General features: G+C 45.3%; 2 protein-coding genes across 5 annotated transcripts in view; one reads left to right on the top strand and one right to left on the bottom strand.

The window, feature by feature from the left end:
* ptpa (protein phosphatase 2 phosphatase activator) overlaps positions 1 to 1073 on the bottom strand; it is a 55176-nt gene extending 54103 nt beyond the window's left edge. For all 3 annotated transcript variants that reach the window (XM_060841155.1, XM_060841157.1, XM_060841156.1), the window contains exon 1: positions 1011 to 1073. In XM_060841155.1, coding sequence (XP_060697138.1) covers positions 1011 to 1032 — 22 coding nt within the window. In that variant the 5' untranslated portion in view covers positions 1033 to 1073. The remainder of the gene's footprint in view (positions 1 to 1010) is intronic.
* A 609-nt stretch (positions 1074 to 1682) lies between these two features.
* Positions 1683 to 20335, top strand: part of crata (carnitine O-acetyltransferase a) — a 53311-nt gene continuing 34658 nt past the window's right edge. The window contains exons 1-4 of one of the 2 annotated variants that reach the window (XM_060841618.1): positions 1702 to 1755; positions 10616 to 10796; positions 14340 to 14618; positions 16885 to 17003. In XM_060841618.1, coding sequence (XP_060697601.1) covers positions 10770 to 10796; positions 14340 to 14618; positions 16885 to 17003 — 425 coding nt within the window. In that variant the 5' untranslated portion in view covers positions 1702 to 1755; positions 10616 to 10769. Of the gene's footprint in view, positions 1756 to 10615; positions 10797 to 14339; positions 14619 to 16884; positions 17004 to 20335 lie in introns of both variants that reach the window. The other variant, XM_060841619.1, reaches the window with a different exon arrangement.

Below are 20335 nucleotides of genomic sequence, written 5' to 3'. Positions count from 1 at the left end.
TGCCTCTCATGACTTCATAGAGCTCTACAACGGTCACCCCTCATCTTCCTACACTCCAGTGAAAAAAACGTCCCAACCTATCCTTATCATTTAAAACTCTCCAGTCCCATCAACATCCTCACAAATCTTTTTGGAACCGTCTCCAATTTAGTAATATCCTTCCTATAGCAGGATGATCAGGACCAGAAGTGGCCTTACCAATGTCCTATACAACTTCAACATGACACCCAACTCATACTCAGTGGTCTGAGCAATGAAGGCAAGCCTGCTAAATACCTCCTTTACCATCCTGTCTACCTGTGATGCAACTTTCAGAGAATGCACCTGAACCCCTAGGTCTCCCTCTTTGAAAACAACATACAGGCCCTACCATTAACTGTATAAGTCTTGCTCTTGTTCATTTTACCAAAATGTAATACATCACATCTATCCAAATTAAGCTCCATCTGTCACTTCTCAACTCATTGGGTCAATTGATTAAGATCCCTTTGTCATCTTAGGTAACCTTCATCAGTGTCAACTATACCACCAACTTCTGCATCATCCACAAACTTACTAATCAGTGCTTTAGGCCCTGAGGTACCCAGCAACTCTTTGCCACATCTATGCCCAAGCTGGCCCAGCAAGCAATGTGGTATTGACAAGGGCTCTGATAGAGATGGAGCAAAATGATGTGAAGATAGAGACCATACTGTCCATCTAATGACAGGACAAGCTGGAAAGGGCTGAACAGCCTTCTCCTACTTCTGGTGGCAGCAGCCCGACCGTATGCTGATTCAGAAATTCAGCATTTGCTGCACTCAGAGACGAAAGGGGATCCTTTCAGTGTGAGGTATGAAGCACAGCCTCACCACAATGAAGGGTAAGTCCTAGTAACACTGTGAGGACACCAAATTTAAAAGATAAACAATTGCACACATCAAGTCAAACACCTGCATATGCAACTTGCTGAAAGATTAGCACATTGAATGAATGAATGAATGAATGTGGTCTGTTGCTCAGAGACTGACCTGACTTACTGGAACCTGCCATATTCAGCTCCAGGTAACTCCCTCACAACATCCGACCCGGAACCACACTCCAAACCACCCCCCACGACCTCTCACCTTTGACTCCAGCCCTGTTATTAATTACCCCTTCCTCCCCCACAAACCAACATTCCGTGGCTGCGTCAAAAAGCCAGGGAAACATTAATTCGCTCGTAATTCAACGTGTCGGCCAACAGACTGAAAGGAACTTTATTTGCGCCCGTTTCCCCCGCGCGCACACCGTGAAGGGGGAGGGGGCGGGGAAAGGTCTCCATGATTGTGAGGGGCAAACGGTCATTCCACCGCCCCCCGACTAGTATTCTCGCCCACCTTTCCCGGACTTGGGCGACGTTTTCGCGTGTGAGGGAAAGAAGGGGGTTTAATCTCCCCTTAACAAGGCTGGGCCAAGATAACGGGTGGGTTTTGTTTCGTGTGAGGGGCCGTGTGCCCCGCACAAACATGGCGGCAGGGGCAGGACAGGTTTGGGCCCGTGCGGCCCCCTCGAGGCCGTCGCCGATTGGGCGGGGGCGTGCCATTGACGTCAGCGCGAGGACGGTGACTGGGCGGCGTTGCTGTCAGTCAGGTTGTAAGCCCCGCCTATGCCGGGGAGTGGGTGGGGGGCGGGGTGCTGGAAGTTTCTGGGTCCCTGAGGGGGCGGGAAGGGGAGGGATAAGGGTTTGTTTGGAGGTCAACACCGACAATGTTGGCGCTTTTAGGACGTTCTGCGGTAAGTGAACAATATCTGACTCTCTTATGTATCTCAGATGTGGCATTTGCAGAGTTTGTGTGTCTCAGTTCCTTCTGGGAGGGGGATGGGCCCCTCTCTCCCTCTCCCTCTCTCCCCCCCTCTCCCCCCCCTCCCCCCCCCTCTCCCCCCCCCTCCTCTCCCTCTCCCTCCCTCTCCCTCCCTCTCCCCCCCTCTCCTCTCCCCCTCTCTCCTCTCCCCCTCTCTCCCTCTGCAATAAAAACACAAATTACTGGAGAAACTCAGCAGGTCTGGCAGTATATGGGAGGAGATCACAGCTGCAAATGTGTTGCTGGTCAAAGCACAGCAGGCCAGGCAGCATCTCAGGAATAGAGAATTCGACGTTTCGAGCATAAGCCCTTCATCAGGAATAAGAGAGAGAGAGCCAAGCAGGCTAAGATAAAAGGTAGGGAGGAGGGACTAGGGGGAGGGGCGATGGAGGTGGGATAGGTGGAAGGAGGTCAAGGTGAGGGTGATAGGCCGGAGTGGGGTGGGGGCGGAGAGGTCAGGAAGAAGATTGCAGGTTAGGAGGGCGGTGCTGAGTTGAGGGAACCGACTGAGACAAGGTGGGGGGAGGGGAACTGAGGAAACTGGAGAAATCTGAATTCATACCTTGTGGTTGGAGGGTTCCCAGGCGGAAGATGAGGCGCTCCTCCTCCAGCCGTCGTGTTGTTATGTTCTGGCGATGGAGGAGTCCAAGGACCTGCATGTCCTCGGTGGAGTGGGAGGGAGAGTTAAAGTGTTGAGCCACGGGGTGATTGGGTTGGTTGGTTCGGGCGGCCCAGAGGTGTTCTCTGAAGCGTTCCGCAAGTAAGCGGCCTGTCTCACCAATATAGAGGAGGCCACATCGGGTGCAGCGGATGCAATAGATGATGTGTGTGGAGGTACAGGTGAACTTGTGGCGGATATGGAAGGATCCCTTGGGGCCTTGGAGGGAAGTGAGTGTGGAGGTGTGGGCGCAAGTTTTACATTTCCTGTGGTTGCAGGGGAAGGTGCTGGGGGTGGAGGTTGGGTTGGTGGGAGGTGTGGATCTGACGAGGGAGTCACGAAGGGAGTGGAGAGAGACAGACGGGCAAGTGTTAAATGTGCACCAGTCCGTTCACCTTTCTTCAGAACTGACAGTCTCTAGGAAAAAGTGGTATTTATCTTGATGATGGTGGGGGTTGGAAATGGGGAGCAGATGGTAGAAGTTCAGAGGTTAAAAATCACCCAACACCAGACGATGGTGGGCGACACAGTGGTTAGCACTGCTGCCTCTCAGCGCCAGAGACCCGGGTTCAATTCCCGACTCAGGCGACTGACTGTGTTGAGTTTGTGTGGGTTTCCTCCGGGTGCTCCAGTTTCCTCGCACAGTCCAAAGATGTGCGGGTCAGGTGAATTGGCCATGCTAAATTGCCCGTAGTGTTAGGTAAGGGGTAAATGTAGGGGTATGGGTGGGTTGCGCTTCGGCGGGTCGCTGTGGACTTGTGGGGCCGAAGGGCCTGTTTCCACGCTGTAAGTAATCTAATCTAATCTCATCAGATTATCGTCCCAACAGGTTTATTTGCAAATACTGGGTTTCAGAGCACTGCTTCTTCATCAGGTAGCTGTGGAGCAGGATCATAAGATGCAGAATTTACACCTGGTGAAGGAGCCGTAGCTACTGCTTCCAAATAAACCTATTGGACTATAACCTAGCGTTGTGTGATTTTATTTTTAGCGTTGTATACCCCAGTCCAACACCGGCACGTCCACATCATGGAGTCCAGAGGGAGAGAGTTAAAATTAGGCAAAGGGATTGTGGATGGTGAGCCAGGGAAGAAGACAGGCTCGCAAGGTGATAATGGGTGGACAAGCAGGAGGCTGGAAGAACACACCAAGCCTGGCAGCATCAGGAGGTGAAGAAGTCAATGTTTCAGTTGTAACCCTTCTTCAGGACTGGGGGGGGGGGGGGGGGGAGAGGTGTAAGGGGGTGCAGATAAAGAAGATGGAGGTGGGGCAGGGTCTGAGAGGGGATGAAAATGGGTTAGCTGTACTGAAAGGAGCCCACATCATGACAGGACCTAAAGTGCACTGTGGTAAGAGTTCAAGCTGTAAAACCATTCGGTGTGAGATTGAGGCCTGAAAGCAGTCCTGTTCTGGTTACTGTACTCCTGGTCAGGGTGGGGAGGAAACCAGCATAAGACCACAAGAACTGGAAACAGGAGAAGGCTGGTCGACCTCGAACTTATTCTGTCATTCAACATGATCACGGCTGATCCGACATTCCACACATATGCTTCCCTGTCCTTTACTCCCACAACCTTTGATCCTCCAACCGACCAACATCTTAAATATAACATGGAGGTGTCAGTGTTGGACTGGGGTGGACAAGGTCAGCAGTCACATAACTTTAGGTTGTAATCCAACAGTTTTATTCAAAATCACAAGCTTTAGGAGTGCTGTTCCTTCTCCTGATGAAGGACCAGTGCTATGAAGGCTCGTGATTTCAAATAAATGTATTGAACTATAACCTGGTATCATTTAACTTTTGACCTTACCCTAAAAATATGAGGTCATGGTCCCATAGTTCTCTGTGACATTGAGTTCAAAGATATATATAAACCTCTGAGAGAAGAAATTCCTCTTCATCTCGGCCTTAAATAGGCACCCTTTTGTTCTGAGACTATGCCAATCTGTTTCTAGTCTTTCCCAGAAGAAGGCGTTTGGTATGTTTTCCTTTATTGGTCAGAGTATTGAGTACAGGAGTTGGGAGGTCATTTTGGGACTGTATAGGACATTGGTTAGGCCAGTTTTGGATTATTGCGGAAGGATGTTGTGAAACTTGCAAGAGTTCAGAAAAGGTTTACAAGGATGCTGCCAGGATTGGAGGATTTGAGCTACAGGGAGAGGTTGAATAGACTGGGGATGTTTTCTCTGGAATGTCAGAGGCTAAGGGGTGACCTCATGGAGGTTTACAAAATTATGAGGGGCATGGATGGGGTAAATAGACAGTCTTTTCCCTGGGGTGGGGGAGTCCAGATCTAGAGGGCATAGGTTTAGGGTGAGAAGGGAAAGATATAAAAGAGACCTAAGGGGAACTTCTTCACGCAGGGAGGTACGTGTATGGAATGAGCTGCCGGAGGAAGTGGTGGAGGCTGGTACAACTGCAACATTTAAAAGGCATCTGGATGGGTATATGAATAGGAAGGGTTTGGAGGGATATGGCCGGGTGCTGGCAGGTGGGACTACATTAGGTTGGGATCTAGTCAGCATGGACAAGTTGGACCGAAGAGTCTGTTTACATGCTGTACATCTCTCTGACTCTAATGGCACACTTGCTTGCCTCCAAACTAAAATAAGAAGTTAAACACAACAGTAATGGATGGTTAATAATTCTCGATGAAACAAAGCCAAGGTGCAGAAAGGGCTGTGGCATATACTGCAAGCTTCCTGATCTGAAGTCACTTCAGCAGAGGCTGTAAATCTAACTCCGGATTTATTTGGTTACAAAGGGCATGATATATTAAATAGCTCCACTCCCATCACTAACAGATGATCAGAGCATTTGTATATTTAACTTCAAATATTTTCCGCAAATTCAAAAGCTGTCTTTCATCATATGCATAGCCAATGCTTGTTTTGTGTGACAGTGTAAGCAAACTAACAGTTAAATTAGGGAATGGCTTTGAAAGTTGATTTGATTTATTATCGTCACATGTACGAGATATTGTGAAAAGTATTGTTTGCATGCTGTCTAGAAAAATCATACCTTACGTCAGAACACAGGATAATAGAACAGCATACAGAATGTGGTGTTACAGCTACAGAGAAGGTGCCAAGAAAGATCAGCTCTAATATGAGAGATCTGTTCCTAAGTCGGATAACAACAGGGAAGAAGCTGTTCTTGAATCTGTTGGTACATGTTTTCAAATGTTTGTGTCTTCTGCCTGATGGAAGAGAGTATAACTTGGGTGGGATCTTCAATTATTTTGGCTGCTTTCCCAAGGCAGCAAGTTCAGATAGGCTGGCAGAGTTTGTCAGGGTTTGCAAGTGATAGGCTTTATCCGAAGCATGCAATCTGAGTTTTATTTTTCACCTCTCCACTCCAATTGCTGAAGATGATGTTGTAGGGATGAGTGAAAAATTTTGTAAGGATATAAATCGGGGAGTAGTAGACCATTCAGCCTTTTGAACCCACTCTGCCATTTAGTAGAATCATGGCTGATCATCTGTCTCAACTCCTCTTTCCCACTCACTATTCCTATCTGTTGATGCTTTAATATGTAAGATTCTGTTGAGCTCCAACTTGAATACAAATCAGAAGCAGGCTGTTTCACCGCTCAAACTATTCTCCTTTTGACTAAAATCACATTCACCTTAAATTCACATTCCTGTCTACCCCACCTACCCTTGCTTAACAAGAACCTACCTACCTGTGCCTTAAAAATATTCCAAACTCTGCTTCCACCACCTTTCTTTACGAAGAGAGCTCCATAGACACACAGTCCTCCTGAGAGGAAAAATAATCCTTAATATCTGTTTTTGATGGGTAGCCCCTGATCTTTAAAAAGTGACCCTAGTGCTAGATTCTTCCACCAGAGAATCCTCTCCGAATCCACCCCCGTCAAGACCTCCCCGAGATTTTATATGTTTCAATCAAATTGCCCCTTGGGCCAAATGGTCCATGTCTGTGCCTGTGTAGATATATACCATGCAGAATTATATGTACAAAACTCCAATTGAACATTTCTACTGAATATTTATGCCAATGTGCATAGTGGAATGAAATGGTTGCTTATTTTCAGCTTTAGTGAGGATGCTGTGTTTCCCAGCCTGATAAAGAAGCAAACTTACCATTTAGTATGAAATAATGACCAAACAATTCTGCCTAATGCACCATTCTACTGGCTTAGTTATAAAGGGCATGGTGTTATATTAATAGCGGATTCTATCCAGATATAGCTCTCTGTGTAACTGTGCATTGTAGACTGAGTAGTGTGACATTGACTTCCAACTTGCCTTATTTCCCCAGGAACAGCTGCATCTGAGCAGCATGTCTGCCTTTACTGACTGCTTAAACTGAGGTTAAATACAAAAATATCATCTCCCAGGTTTGATTCCTGACTTTTCCATCACTTGTTAAGGTCATTGACACTTGATTCTCCCATTTGCTTTGTTGTGCCTGGACCAGAGGAAAGACAATTCTTTGAGCACCCCTCTAAGAGTCATAGAATCGTGCAGCTCAAAACAGACCCTTCGTAACAACTCATCCATGGTGACTAGGTTTCTCAAACTAAGCTCATCCCATTTTCCTGCATTTGGTCCATATCACTTTAACCCTTTCATGTACCAGTTCACATGTGTTTTAAATGTCATACGTGCACCTACCACCTTCTCTGGCAGTTCATTCCACCTCTGAACCACCCTGTGTGTGAAAACCTTGTGCCTCAGTTCCCTTTGAAATCGTTGTCCTCTCACCTTAAAAGTATGGCCTCTAGTTTTGAACTCCCCAACCCTAGGGAAAAGAACTTTGCTATTCACCTTATCTACGCCCTTCCTGATTTTACGAACTTGGTTTTGTCAGAACAAAGTTAAAAATCACACAACACCAAGTTATAGTCCAACAGGTTTATTTGGAAGCACCAGCTTTCGGAGTGCTCCTCCTTCATCAAGTAGCTATGGAGCAGGATCATAAGACACAGAATTTATAGCAAAAGATTACAGTGTCATGCACCTGAATCAAGATATTGAATAAACCTAGATTGCTGTCAACACCATTTTGTCAGAACAGTCATACAACATAAATAATGGTTTCCCCTTGAATTGGTATTCTTGCAAATTCTTCTGATAAGTGCAAGACAAAAAACAATTATGTTGTTATATGTGGTCATCCACCACAACACCATTTTCCAACATTATCTCCATAATCCCTTTGTCATTAGTCTCTCTCATTCTAATTTCTGTCCTGGACATGCTCAATTATTAAACTTCCACAGTCTTCTGGAGCAGAGAATTCCAAAGGTTCATTAGCCTCCTAGTGAAGAAATCCCTCCTCATCTCTGTTTTAAATAGCTGCTCCTCATTCTGAGACTGGTTCCTCTGGTTTTGGACTCCTGATAAGGGAGCCATCCCATTTGTATCCACCCTATCGAGTTGTGAAGAAAGCTGAGCTCTGTTAGAGTAGTTGTTATATTTGCAGATAACACTAAGAAAGATTATTAAGTTGCAAAGAGGAGCTAAAGAAGCTACAGAGGGATATAGATATGTTTAGAGACTGGGGAAAGATTTGGCAAATTGAGTATTGTGTGAAATTGAAGAATGTGTTGCTGGAAAAGCACAGCCGGTCAGGTAGCATCCAAGGAGCAGGAGAATCGACCTTTCTGATGACGAGCTTATGCCTGAAACATTGACTCTCCTGCTCCTCGGATGCTGCCTGACCTGCTGTGCTTTTCCAGCGTCACACTCTTCGATTCTGATTTCTAGCATCTGCAGTCCTCACTTTCTCCTATTGTGTGGAATTGTCCACTTTGGCAAGAAAAATGAAAACCATTTAATCTAAATGGTGAAAAATTGCCTAGCACTGAGATCCAGCAGCATCTGAGTGTCCTGGTAAATGAACCACAAAAGGTCAGTGCAGATAGAGCAAGTAATTAGAAAAGCTAATGTCTTCATTCATTGCAAAGGGAATTAAATACGAAAGTAGGGAGTTACAGAGGACATTGATGAAATCTCATCTGAAGTGTTCTGTGTAGTATTGTTTCCTTATTAAAGAAAGGATGTAAATACTTTGGAAGCAGTTCAGAGAAGGGTCACTGGACTAATGTCTGCAATGGGCGGAGTGTCTTGTGAGGAAAGGATAGACAGGCTAGGGAGAAACTTTCTAATCAACCTGTCCGGCAATGCTGTTACACACCTTTGGAGCACAAGGAACTTGAACCTGGGCCTCCTGGCATGGTGGTAGGGACATTACCACTGCACCATAAGCCCTTAGACTAGGCTTGTATTCTTTTAAAGTTAAAAGACTTGACAGGGTGCATGCAAAAAAAGGTTTCCATTTGAGGGAGATTCTAGAAAGAGGATCACTGTTTGAAAATCGGGAGTTGTCCATTTAAGACCGGGTAAGGAGATTTATTTTCTCAGAGGGTCGTGAATTTCAGGGACTCTCTTTGTCAAAAGGCTGTGGAAATAGATTTTGAATATTTTTAGGCTGTTTGTCAAGAATCTGTGTGTTATTTGAGGTACATAGGAATAATCAAATCTGTAATGTTATTACTGAGTGGCAGAGCAGGTTAAAAGGTCTGATAACCAAGTCCTGCTCATCCATCATCTCTTTACTTGTAACTTTCAAACAAACACCAGGATGTAGCTTAGGCCGGAGCAAATTACTGCAGTTGTTGGATTCTTTACTGAAAACAAAAAATGCTGGAAATCCCAGTGGGTCAGGCAGCGTCTGTGGAAAGAGAGCAGGTTAACGCTTCAAGACTAGATGACTCTTCATCAGAGCCCTTTGTTTTCACCAAGATGTAGGTTGTTCAGTAACAAGGAGGCCCCTCCTTGTCAGATTGTTCCTGTAGCTCCAGATGTCACCCCATACCATCCACTGTCCTGTAGGTGGCTGTGGCAGGGAAGACCCATCACTCACCACCTTACGGAGTGTGTTTTTGCAAAGAAGGATGATTTCGGTGAGGGTTCCTCCCAAAAGCTGTGTGATGCAGGACTCTGTGCTGTTTGGGCTTTTCCCGGGGATGCAGTGAGGGCTGTCACCTCAGTAATCGATGACCTTTGGGTCTGGTTGAAACTTGTCAGCATGTCCAGGAAACTGACATGTTCCGAAGTTCAGGAATGTGTGTTGTGGAGCACTTGGGGCAGCTGCCACTGAAACTTACAGGGGAAAGGACAGAACTTAAATGTTCTTCTACCATAACACATCAAGGGACTGGACACAATGTCAAATCCCTGCACTGTATGTTTTCCATAAATTTTTAATATAATCTGTAATTGTGTGTAGTGAGCCTCTTATTGAAAGAAATTTATATTACACTGCAATTATACTTTATGTAACTTTGAATTTAACCTGTAATGTAACTCTGAATAAAATGTATGAGTTGAGTTAACACACGCTGCTAGCAGCTTCCACTGTTGATGGAGTTGGTGTCGAGCAGAGCACTGCTCGTCAGGCATCGGCCACCACCAGGGCCTCATCTCGAACAACATGTGATACAACAGCATGGTGTCGTGGGGAGAGAGGCAGACATTTAACAATTAGGGTATCACAGCCGACCCCAATCCTTTGCCATTCGTATCACTCCTAATCAGGAGCAGGAAACTGGCTTAGATCGTTTTATGTTTTTATAACAGACAATGCTAAAAATATTCAGCAAGTAAGTTAGTGTCTGTTGAGTGCCTGGCTTGGGTAATATCTCCTCTTTAATTATTATTATTAATTGTTCCTGAAGAAGGGCTCATGCCCGAAACGTCGATTCTCCTGATCTTTGGATGCTGCCTGACCTGCTGCGCTTTTCCAGCAACACATTTTCAGCTAATATCTCCTTTTGTCTGAACTGGTCTTCTCCACATCATCTGACATTGTTCCAGCCATTCTGCTATTGTCCTGGTTGAGGGTACAAAGTCAGGAATTTCTCATGAACATTCTCAGCCCATGTTCCCAGGTAGCACAGCCACATTGACACGAGTGGCTGCTGTAAGGTTATTCAATTCCTGCACACCTCGACATTCCGGAATCTGCAAAGACAATTTGAAGAAACAGCCCGGGAATGGGAATCTTCAGCAGTTTCTTCTAAACATCTGGACTGTATTGATATCAGCAGTGAAATATCTGGCCTTTTTCCTTTTGTTTTATTTTATGTTTTGTTTTTGACAGATTTAGAACGAGGGAGGAGAAGGCTGTTAAGACACAGCCCTCATTACATGTGTGTATCATTTCAACCCCAGATTAACTGCTCTGGAGTGGTAAACAAGCAGGGCAGAATTAAAGGAGGGGCTGTGCTTTTGGCTTTTATGTTTATGTTTCCACGATGGATAGAAAGAAGGATTTCCTGAAGGTACAGTATGAATATTTACAAATGAAAATCTATTGAACAAAGCAGCAGTCAGCTCCTTCCACTAACACAAAACTAACACTCCTTTTCCACTAACATGATGTCTGCTTTAAAGCTCTAACCACTCTGATCTGCTATCCAAGTGGGCAGGTTTAGCAAAGCCAAGGTCTGTATTCTGGCAGTTCTGCAGTGTTAGGTAAGAAAAGGCAAGAAAGTACTCTGTCCACGCTCAAACAGAACTGTAAACATCAAGAAGGATACCCCAGAACCAACCTAGCTTCCATCCACAGTCAACTGACCTCCAGAATTTGGAGGTGGTGAGTTTTTCTTGTGATGAGGGTTTTGCTGGTTAGGCCAGAATTTATGACTCATTCATAATTGAGTTTGAGAAGATGGTGTGGAGCTGTTATCTTGAGCCACTGCAGTCCTTGGGATAAGCAACGTGCTGTCAGGAAGGAAGTTCCAGGTTTTTGAAACCAATAGCAGTAAAGGAACAGTGGCAAATGGGACTAGATTAATTTAGGACATCTGGTCAGCATGAAACATTAGACGAAGGGTCTGTTTCCATGCTGTACATCTCGATGACTTTAAGTCAGGATGGTGAATGAATTAGAGGGGACTTGGAAGGTAGTGGTGTTCACCTGTATCTGCTGTCCTTGACCTTCCCAATGTTATTGGTCACTGGGTTTCAAGGGTGCTGTTGAAAGACTGTTGGTGAGTTGCTGCATTGCATTTTGGAGATGGTACACACTGCTGCTAATGTACCTTCATGGTGGAGGGAGTGAACATTGAAGGTATCAAATGGGGAGCTGAACAAAGATAATTTTCATTGTTGTGAAGTATGTCCAGTTTCTTGAGTGTTATTGGAGCTGCCTCCATCCAGGCAAGTGGAGTGTGTTCCATCACACGCCTTGTAAATGGTGGACATATTCTGAGGACTTAGGAAGTGAGATACTCACCTCAGAATCCATAATCTCTGACCTGCTGTTGTAGCAACAGTACTTAAATGGTTAAAATAAAATAAAGACCTGCAGATGCTGGAAATATGAAACAAAAACAGAACATCCTGGAGAAACTCAGCAGATGTGCATCATCTATGGAGAGAAAGCAGAATTAATGTTTCAAGTCCAGTAACCCTTCTTGTCCACAGATGCTGCCAAACCTGCTGCATTCCTCCAGCAATTTCCAATTTGGTTATTTGTATGGCAAGTCCAAATCAGTTTCTGGTCAATGGTAACCCTTGATTATGTTGATAGTGGAGGATTCAGTGAGCTTAATGCCATTGAATGTCAAGGGGTAATGGTCAAATTCTGTCATATTGGATGTGGTTATTGTCCAGTACTCGTGTGGCGTGAGTGTTACTTGTCAGCACAGGCCTGGATGTTGTCCATGTCTTAGTACATTTTAACACCAACTGCTTCAGTAATTGAGAAGACATGAATAGTACTGAATATTGTACATTCAGTGAATATTCACACTTCTGACCTCATGGTGAGAAAGGTATTGAAGTAGCTGAAGATAGTAGGGCTCAGGAATGAAGGTTTTTGTGCAGTGTTAGTGTCCTGAGCTCACTTGGGGAATCCACTCTCAATCACTGCAGTAACCTTTGTTGGAAAACAAGTGTGTGGATCTTTTTTATGTATCTGTTCTTGAGATGTGAGCAAGGCCACCATTTATTGTACATCATTGGTTGCTTTAGAAAACGTGGTGGTGAGCTGGCACCTTGATTTTCAGTCCATGTGGTGTAGGGACACCCACAGTGACAGAAGGGAGCTTCAAGGAAGGAGGGCCAAAATACTTGCGAATGGTGATGGTGCAGGCCTTGGAGGAGAACTTGCACATAGTGGTGTTCCCATGGTTCTGCTGGCCTTGTCTTTCTGGGTAATAAAGGTTACAGGTTTGCAAGGTGATGGTGAAGATGGTTTGGATTTAGCTATGATGCAACAACTGTTGAATTACTCAACAATAATCAGCATCCAGGTTCCAGTGAAGAATAGCCACGTGAATGAGTCTGTGGGGGTAGAAATTAGGCAATTTGTTATTTTTATAATTGCTGACTCATAATAGTTCACGGTTATAGAGTAATCAGCAATGTCTGCTTTGCCATCGAGACTGAATCCTGGTGAGAGCTCAGTGGAGGTGGCTTAAGATCAACTTGGCTTTCCTTCATTTAGTCCCTGGTGACTGTAGGCTCTTTGAATGAGCTAATAGTTACTTCTGCCCCTTCGCTCAATCCTCACCAGCACATCAGTACCCCTGAGGAGGTCAGTGAACAACGTGCAAGCTGCCCTTCCTGTTTATCTGGGAGATGTTTGAAATAACAGTTATAATCCAGTAAGGTACATCGCTGACCTAGGATGTCAGTCACTGGAGCTGCTGATTGACTACAGCCTTCCAATGCAGGATCAGAGTGTACATGCAGCCCTCCTATTATATACAATATTGTGTATAATTTTTAATTTATTGATTGAATGTGAGCATCATTGTCTAGGCCAGCAGTTGTTGCCCTCCAACAGTTGCTGACAGTTCAGAGTCAACCACATTTGCTGAGTTTGGAGTCATGTGAAGGCTAGACCAGAGAAAAACAGCACATTTCCTCATTTTAAAGGACCTTCGTGAAGCAGGTGTGTGTTTACAGCAATCAGTGATGGTTAACATGGGCCTAATTCGGCTGGCATTTTATTCCAGATTCTTATCAAATTCAATAGTTTAGGATTCAAGCCAATGAACAAGCACATTGACCTGGAATTCTGGATTGTTAGTACATTACCACTCTGTTACCACTTCACCTGAATTGTCTGTGTTGTAACAGATATAACCTTGTGAAAAATGTTAGCAATGCCATCAGTTAAGAGGTTTCCTTAAAAAGGCAAGGTTTTAGTATATTTCTTTAATTCTTTATTTTATCTTTCCTGTTTTCTGTTCTCTCATAGGTGTTTATTATGTGTTATCATGCGAGTTATGAGGTATAATATTTACTGAAATTGTAATAAAATGAAACTGGACATCTTGCTGACTTGGCCTTTATGATTCAATGGTAGAGGCCAGTCATTGCAATGGCCATTGCCAATAACAAAGAGCTAATATGCAAACATTCAAATAAAACATACACATCTTGGCAAGTGTATATTGTAAAAAGGACCCTGGGCTGAAGTTTGTTGCAAGATCTTTGTGAAGCTGAGCTATGGACACATCCTATCCCATTATGACTCTGTTAACCAAGGTCTACAACTCCATGATCTTCATGGTTAGCCAATACTGGCCCCTTGTGCTGATTTTAATCACTCCATTATTGGGAGCCAGGCCTTCAGCTGCCTGGGCCTTAAGTTCTGGAATTCCCTCAATAAATTTCTGCCTCTCCGTCCTCTTTTAAGATAATACCCAAAATCTAAATCATTGATCTGTCTTAATATCCCCTGTGTAGCCTGATGTGAAGATTTGTTGACACTGCAGTGAAAAGCCTTGATATTTTCCTGCACTAAAGGCCCATGCACGTTGTTGTTAATTTGCTACCTGTTCATAAACAATTCTTTTTATTCTATTCAGCTCCGGTTCTCCGCATTGAAGCCTGGATGTTTAGTGAGGCCCGTAGCCCCCACAAAGCTTCCTGGACGGTACCTTGCCCATCAGAAATCTTTGCCTCGGCTGCCGGTTCCTCCTCTCCAGCAGACTCTCGAGCGCTACCTGCTGGCCTTGGAGCCCATCGTCAGCCAAGATGAGTTAGAAAACACCAAGCAGATTGTCAAAGAATTTGGCCAAAAGGGTGGAGTAGGAGAGAGGCTTCAAGCAAGCTTGGAAAGAAGAGCAAGGAAGACTGAAAACTGGGTATAATTCTGGTTTCCTGGCTGATGTTGCTTTGATTTTTGACTGACTGAGTATGTCCAAATGGTGGGAACAGAGTGAGCTATTGCTCACAAGATTTGAGACAAACATCTCAACAATTCAAGAAAGCATCTCACCATGACCGCCTCCAGGACAGGAGCTGTACAGGTCATTGGTTAGGCCACATTTGGAATATTGCGTGCAGTTCTGGTCTCCTTTCTATTGGAAGGATGTTGTGAAACTTGAAAGGGTTCAGAAGAGATAGTACAGGGATGTTGCCAGGGTTGAAGGATTTGAGCTATCGGGTTGAATAGGCTGGGGCTGTTTTCCCTGGAGCATCGGAGGCTGAGGGGTGACCTTATAGGGGTTTATAAAATCATAAGGGGCATGGACAGGATAAATAGACGAAGTCTTTTCCCTGGGGTGGGGGAGTCCAGAACTAGAGGGCATAGGTTTAGGGTGAGAGGGGAAAGATATAAAAGAGATCTAAGGGGCAACTTTTTCACGCAGAGGGTGGTGCATGTACGGAATGAGCTGCCAGACGGAAATAGTGGAGGCTAGTTCAATTGCATCATTTAAAAGGCATCTGGATGGGTATATGAATAGGAAGGGTTTGGAGGGATATGGGCCGGGTGCTGGCAGGTGGGACTAGATTGGTTTGGGATAACTGGTCGGCATGGACAGGTTGGACCGAAGGGTTTGTTTCTGTGCTGTGCACCTGATTCTATGACTCTATGACAGCAGGAGATGGGTAATAAATATTGGCCCAGTCAGCAATGCCCACCTCCCATGCATGAAGTTTTTGAAATATTAGTTGAGTGTAGCCAAATATCCGTGGTGGTGTAAAGCTAATTGCACTATCATCCCTAAATCATACAGCAGAAAGGAGGCCATTTGGCCCATTATACCTGTGCTGAAAATATTCGTATTAATCCCCAGCTCCACTAGTCACATTTTTGCCCACGGTTCAGGAAATTTCTTCTACGCCACAATATGACTTGGTTGTCATGTTGGAAGAAATGCCTCACCGTGGTTGTCTGTGCCAACAGTTCTGCTCATTGAACACGTCCCATAATGAACGGACTGGCAGTGGGCTGAGTTCCTGATCTCATTGGTACCCTCTACAGCTGTAATAAATCAAATGGGCTTCAGGAATGTGTGTGAGCAAGGAACTCCCACACTGATTCGGGGAAGGAGGCAGTAACAAGTACACGTTCCTCATAAATGCTCAACTAAGGAGGTCTGCTTCATATGGGATGGGGTTTTTAGAGCAAGATGAGTTGTCACGCAGGATGTCAGAGACCAGTGTTTGATGCAGCAGTTAGAAGACTACAGTAGACCAATGGTTTTAACACAGGGCTGGTCGTTCAGGAACCTGGATTCAAATCCTGCCGTGGCAGATGATGGGATGGGCAATGGATACTAGCCTAGTCATTGAGGCTCACATCCTGTGAATGAATTTTTTTTTATTATTGTAGGCATTACTCTATCAGTGTATGGTTGTGCTGTGCTCAGTGTGCTAGCCATTTAATCCAAGCTCCAATAGCTGTATTGGAATATGTCCTTCTGTTCTCTGGCACAGGACAGATGCAATGACACATTCTCGTCATTCTCATTCCATCTCTGTCGTGGTAGTCCCAGTGCATCAATCCACAGAGGACAGAGGCGTCTCTGTTCCCCTTGGAAAGCCATGCAGTAAAGGATGGAAGTGGAGCTAACCTTTCACACACATATTTCTTTAAAATCAGCTTTTTATTTTGCAGATGCACATTACTCAAAGGGCCAACTGGCCTATATCTGTTCCTAATTTGTATGTTCATTTGCTCTTCACACTCCTGCTCCTCCACCCCTCCAATAGAACCCAAATCCCCACAGTTTTCCCGTGAAATCAGTTGAAAATAACACCAAAGCTAAATGTCTGAGTAATGGGGGTTGTGAGTAAAGGGGTGAATGAGCAATGGCTGGAGCAGGAAAACTTTGGATCCTGAGAGCTGGTTCAGGCTGTTTAATAGTGTGGGTGAGTGTTAAGGCTGTCTTCCCCCAGATTCATTTTTGAGAATGTGGCCACCCAAGGCTATAGATGGAACCTAATATCACTCTGGGCCTCTCCACTTGACTGCCTTCTATTGCAAAACTTGTATGTGTGCATCAGGCAGCACTTAGCAGCAACTCTGCACAGGTTGCCTTTGCTAATCCCTGTTTCCTATCTGGATTCTCATGTGATCATTGTTTCTCAAAGCTCACGTTATCTCTTGTCTGCCTTGTCCAGCTCTCTGACTGGTGGTTGAGGACGGCCTATCTGGAATACAGACTTCCCGTGGTAATCCATTCCAGCCCTGGTGTGGTGCTGCCGAAGCAAGATTACTATGACCGCCAGGGGCAGCTCAGGTAATGGTCAGGCAGTACAAAATTCATCTTAAATTAGCTGGGGCTGGAACTAACAGAAAGAGATATAACTCCAGTCTGTATTGTTTTCCACATTCTCAACTGGAATGTATCTGTAGAATAATGCACCTAGAAAGAGGCTATTCAGCCTCTGGTTCTCTGAAAGAGCTATCCAGTTAGTCCCACTCCTCCCCTCTTTCGCTTGGCCTGAAAATCCTTTTTTTCATTAGATTAGATTCCCTACAGAGTGGAAACAGGCCCTTCGGCCCAACAAGTCCCAACGACCCCTCCGAAGAGCAACCCACCCCCTCTGACTAATGCACCTAACACTATGGCAATTTAGCATGGCCAATTCACCTGACCTGCACACCTTTGGACTGTGGCAGGAAACCGGAGCACCCAGAAGAAACCCACGCAGACACGGGGAGAATGTGCAAACTCCACACAGGCAGTCGCCCGAGGCTGGAATCGAACCTGGGATCCTGGTGCTGCGAGGCAGCAGTGCTAACCACTGAGCCACTTAAAATATTTGACCAAATCCCTTGGGAAAGAATCAGCTGCCACTGAGGCAGCATGTTCCACATGACCACAACATTCTGTGTATTGGTTTTCTTGCTGCCTCTGGTTCTATTACCAGTTATGATAAATCTGTGCTTTCTGAGAACTAACCTGCCCACTAGTGAAAGTAGTGAGGGAGAGGTTGGGACATATCAGACTTAGCCCTGACATCACTTTTTCTTCTGTTCAGCTCTGTCCTGTTTTCGGCAGATGAGGTTTTCCAAGCCTGAGTTCTAAATTGTATCAGCTCCTTGTGTTTCCTGTTGGTATGTTCACTGGAGCTCATTGGTAAAGTGTTGAAGGTGTTGAGGACACGGATCTCACCCGAAGTAGGAAATCTGCAGCTATCCTCCATTCTCCACATTGGACTGGGAGAAAGAAACAACAACAGCTTCTGGTTTTGGTTGAAGAATTCCCCGTCCACTCCCAACCCTTGAACAATATCAGTTTGCTTTATACAGCAGCTCTGCCATAGTTAAACATCCCAATAATGCAACAATTGGCATCATATGATAGCAATGGCCAAACCTTCAGGAAAAAGGGCCGTTTTTAGGGAACATCACATGTTGTGCACTCTCTTCTACGCCATCTGTGTCTGCTGTTGCTCAGTCTTCACGTTCCACTGTCTCTTTGGCCATACTTTATTGTCTTCCTCCCTCTATCTTGCTAATCCTCTTTCCTTCTACTCTACTGTGCAGTACTTCTCATTCTGCTTCCTTATCTTGCTGTGGCTCAATAATCTGTTCCACTCCTTCTGTTGCTCAATTTTCAGCCCAACCTTTGTACAGGGTAAACTTTACCTCAGAAATGGGAACAATGCCAGACAACTGCTTTTGGTACTAGCTTAATCTTAGATTATTTGGAGCTACCTTTCTCACTCTTTGACCCTTCACTGTGTATAGCTGTATTTTCCTCTCTGTGAGTGAAATTTCCCTTCTGTTCCAGGGCAAAGACATCCCATATGTCCTCCCTCTTGATCAGATTGCTGTCACTGTGTCTCCAACCCTGTTACCTTCTCCTTTGTCAGTGAGTTGCATGTGAAGGCTTTATGAATACAGAAAAGCAGCAACTATCAGCATCCCTAACACCATCTCAGCTCTGACCTACACCACCCTTTCCTTCTCTCAAATTGTCAATTCTCCTCTCGTAACCAGGATGAATGGCTTAATCTCCGGGACACTACTGAGAGCAGCTCTGGTAGAACAGGTGCAAGAGCACTTCAAAGATTAAGTTGAAAAAAATCGCCACTTTCTTCGAGAAGGACAAGGGGCAGCAGATACATGGGAACACCGCCCCCCCCCCAAGGAGCAGCAGATACATGGGAACACCGCCCCCCCCCCCCCAAGGAGCAGCAGATACATGGGAACACCGCCCCCTTCAAGGGGCAGCAGATACATGGGAACACCGCCCCCTCCAAGGGGCAGCAGATACATGGGAACACCGCCCCCTCCAAGGGGCAGCAGATACATGGGAACACCGCCCCCCCCCAAGGAGCAGCAGATACATGGGAACACCGCCCCCTCCAAGGGGCAGCAGATACATGGGAACACCGCCCCCTCCAAGCCCCTCACCATCCTGACTTGGAAATATATCAACGTTCCTTCACCGTCACTGGGTCAAAATCCTGGAATTCCCTCCCTAAGGGCTTTGTTGGACTATGACAGCACATGGACTGCAGCAGTTCAAGAAGGCAGCTCATCTTCTTAAGGGCAACTAGGGATGAGCATAAATGCTGGCCCAGCCAGTAACACCTGCATCCCATGAATGAATTTAGATAAAAATCAAACAGCACTGCCCAACTCGTGATCAACCCACAGATACAAAGTCTAACCATTGCTAAAAGGAGACTAGAGTTTGGAGATCTTCACCTTGCACTCGTCAGAATGAGGAAGGGATTGACGCCATTTTATGAGAACAGGGTGTTGTTGGGTTGGACCATCATGACATAGACAAGTTCACTGTCTATCTTCATTTCCAGACCAGGAATGTAGATTCTGATCACTCGGGGTTTTGCAGTAGGAATACAGCAAAGTTTGACTGTCTCCATGACCCCTTTTTATTGAAAATTGTGCAATATATATACAAATTCCTTTTGCTAACAGGATTCTGAGTATTTATGTAGCTCCTAACATATGCAAGACTCTTTGTGTCGGATTGTTGGTCTTAAGTTACAGCTCTTCAGCACGGAAACAGACCCCTCAGTCTACCTCGTCCGTACTGACCAGATATCCTAAATCAATCTAGTACCATTTGCCAGCATTTAGCCCATATCCCTCTAAACACTTCCTATTCAGATACCCATCCAGATGCCTTTTAAATATTGCAATTGTACCAGCCTCCACCACTTCCTCTGCCAGCCCATCCCCTACGCGCACTCCCCTCTGCGTGAACAAAGTTGCCCCTTAGGTCCCTTCTAAATCTTACCCCTCTCATCTTTAAACCTGTGCTGTCTAGTTTTGGACTGCCCCATCCCAAACCTTGTCTGTTTATCATATCTATGTCTCATGATTTTATAAACCTCTAAAAGATCACCCCTCAGCCTCCGACGCTCCAGGGAAAATAGCCCCAGCCTGTTCAGCCTCTCCCTATAGCTCAAGCCCTCCAACCATGGCAACGTCCTTGTAAATCTTTTCTGAACCCTTTCAAGTTTCACAATGTCCCTCCTAAAGCAGGGAGTTCAGATTTGCACACAGTATTCCAGTAGTGGCCTAACCAAAGTTCTGTACAGCCACAACATGACTTCCCTATCTATAAGAGCCCATCAGTTTTCTTTCGAA

Source organism: Hemiscyllium ocellatum, chromosome 21 (genome assembly GCF_020745735.1).
Source record: "Hemiscyllium ocellatum isolate sHemOce1 chromosome 21, sHemOce1.pat.X.cur, whole genome shotgun sequence".
Classification (NCBI taxonomy): domain Eukaryota; kingdom Metazoa; phylum Chordata; class Chondrichthyes; order Orectolobiformes; family Hemiscylliidae; genus Hemiscyllium; species Hemiscyllium ocellatum.
Note: the sequence above shows the minus strand (reverse complement) of the source record. Positions and strands in the feature narration are given on the sequence as shown.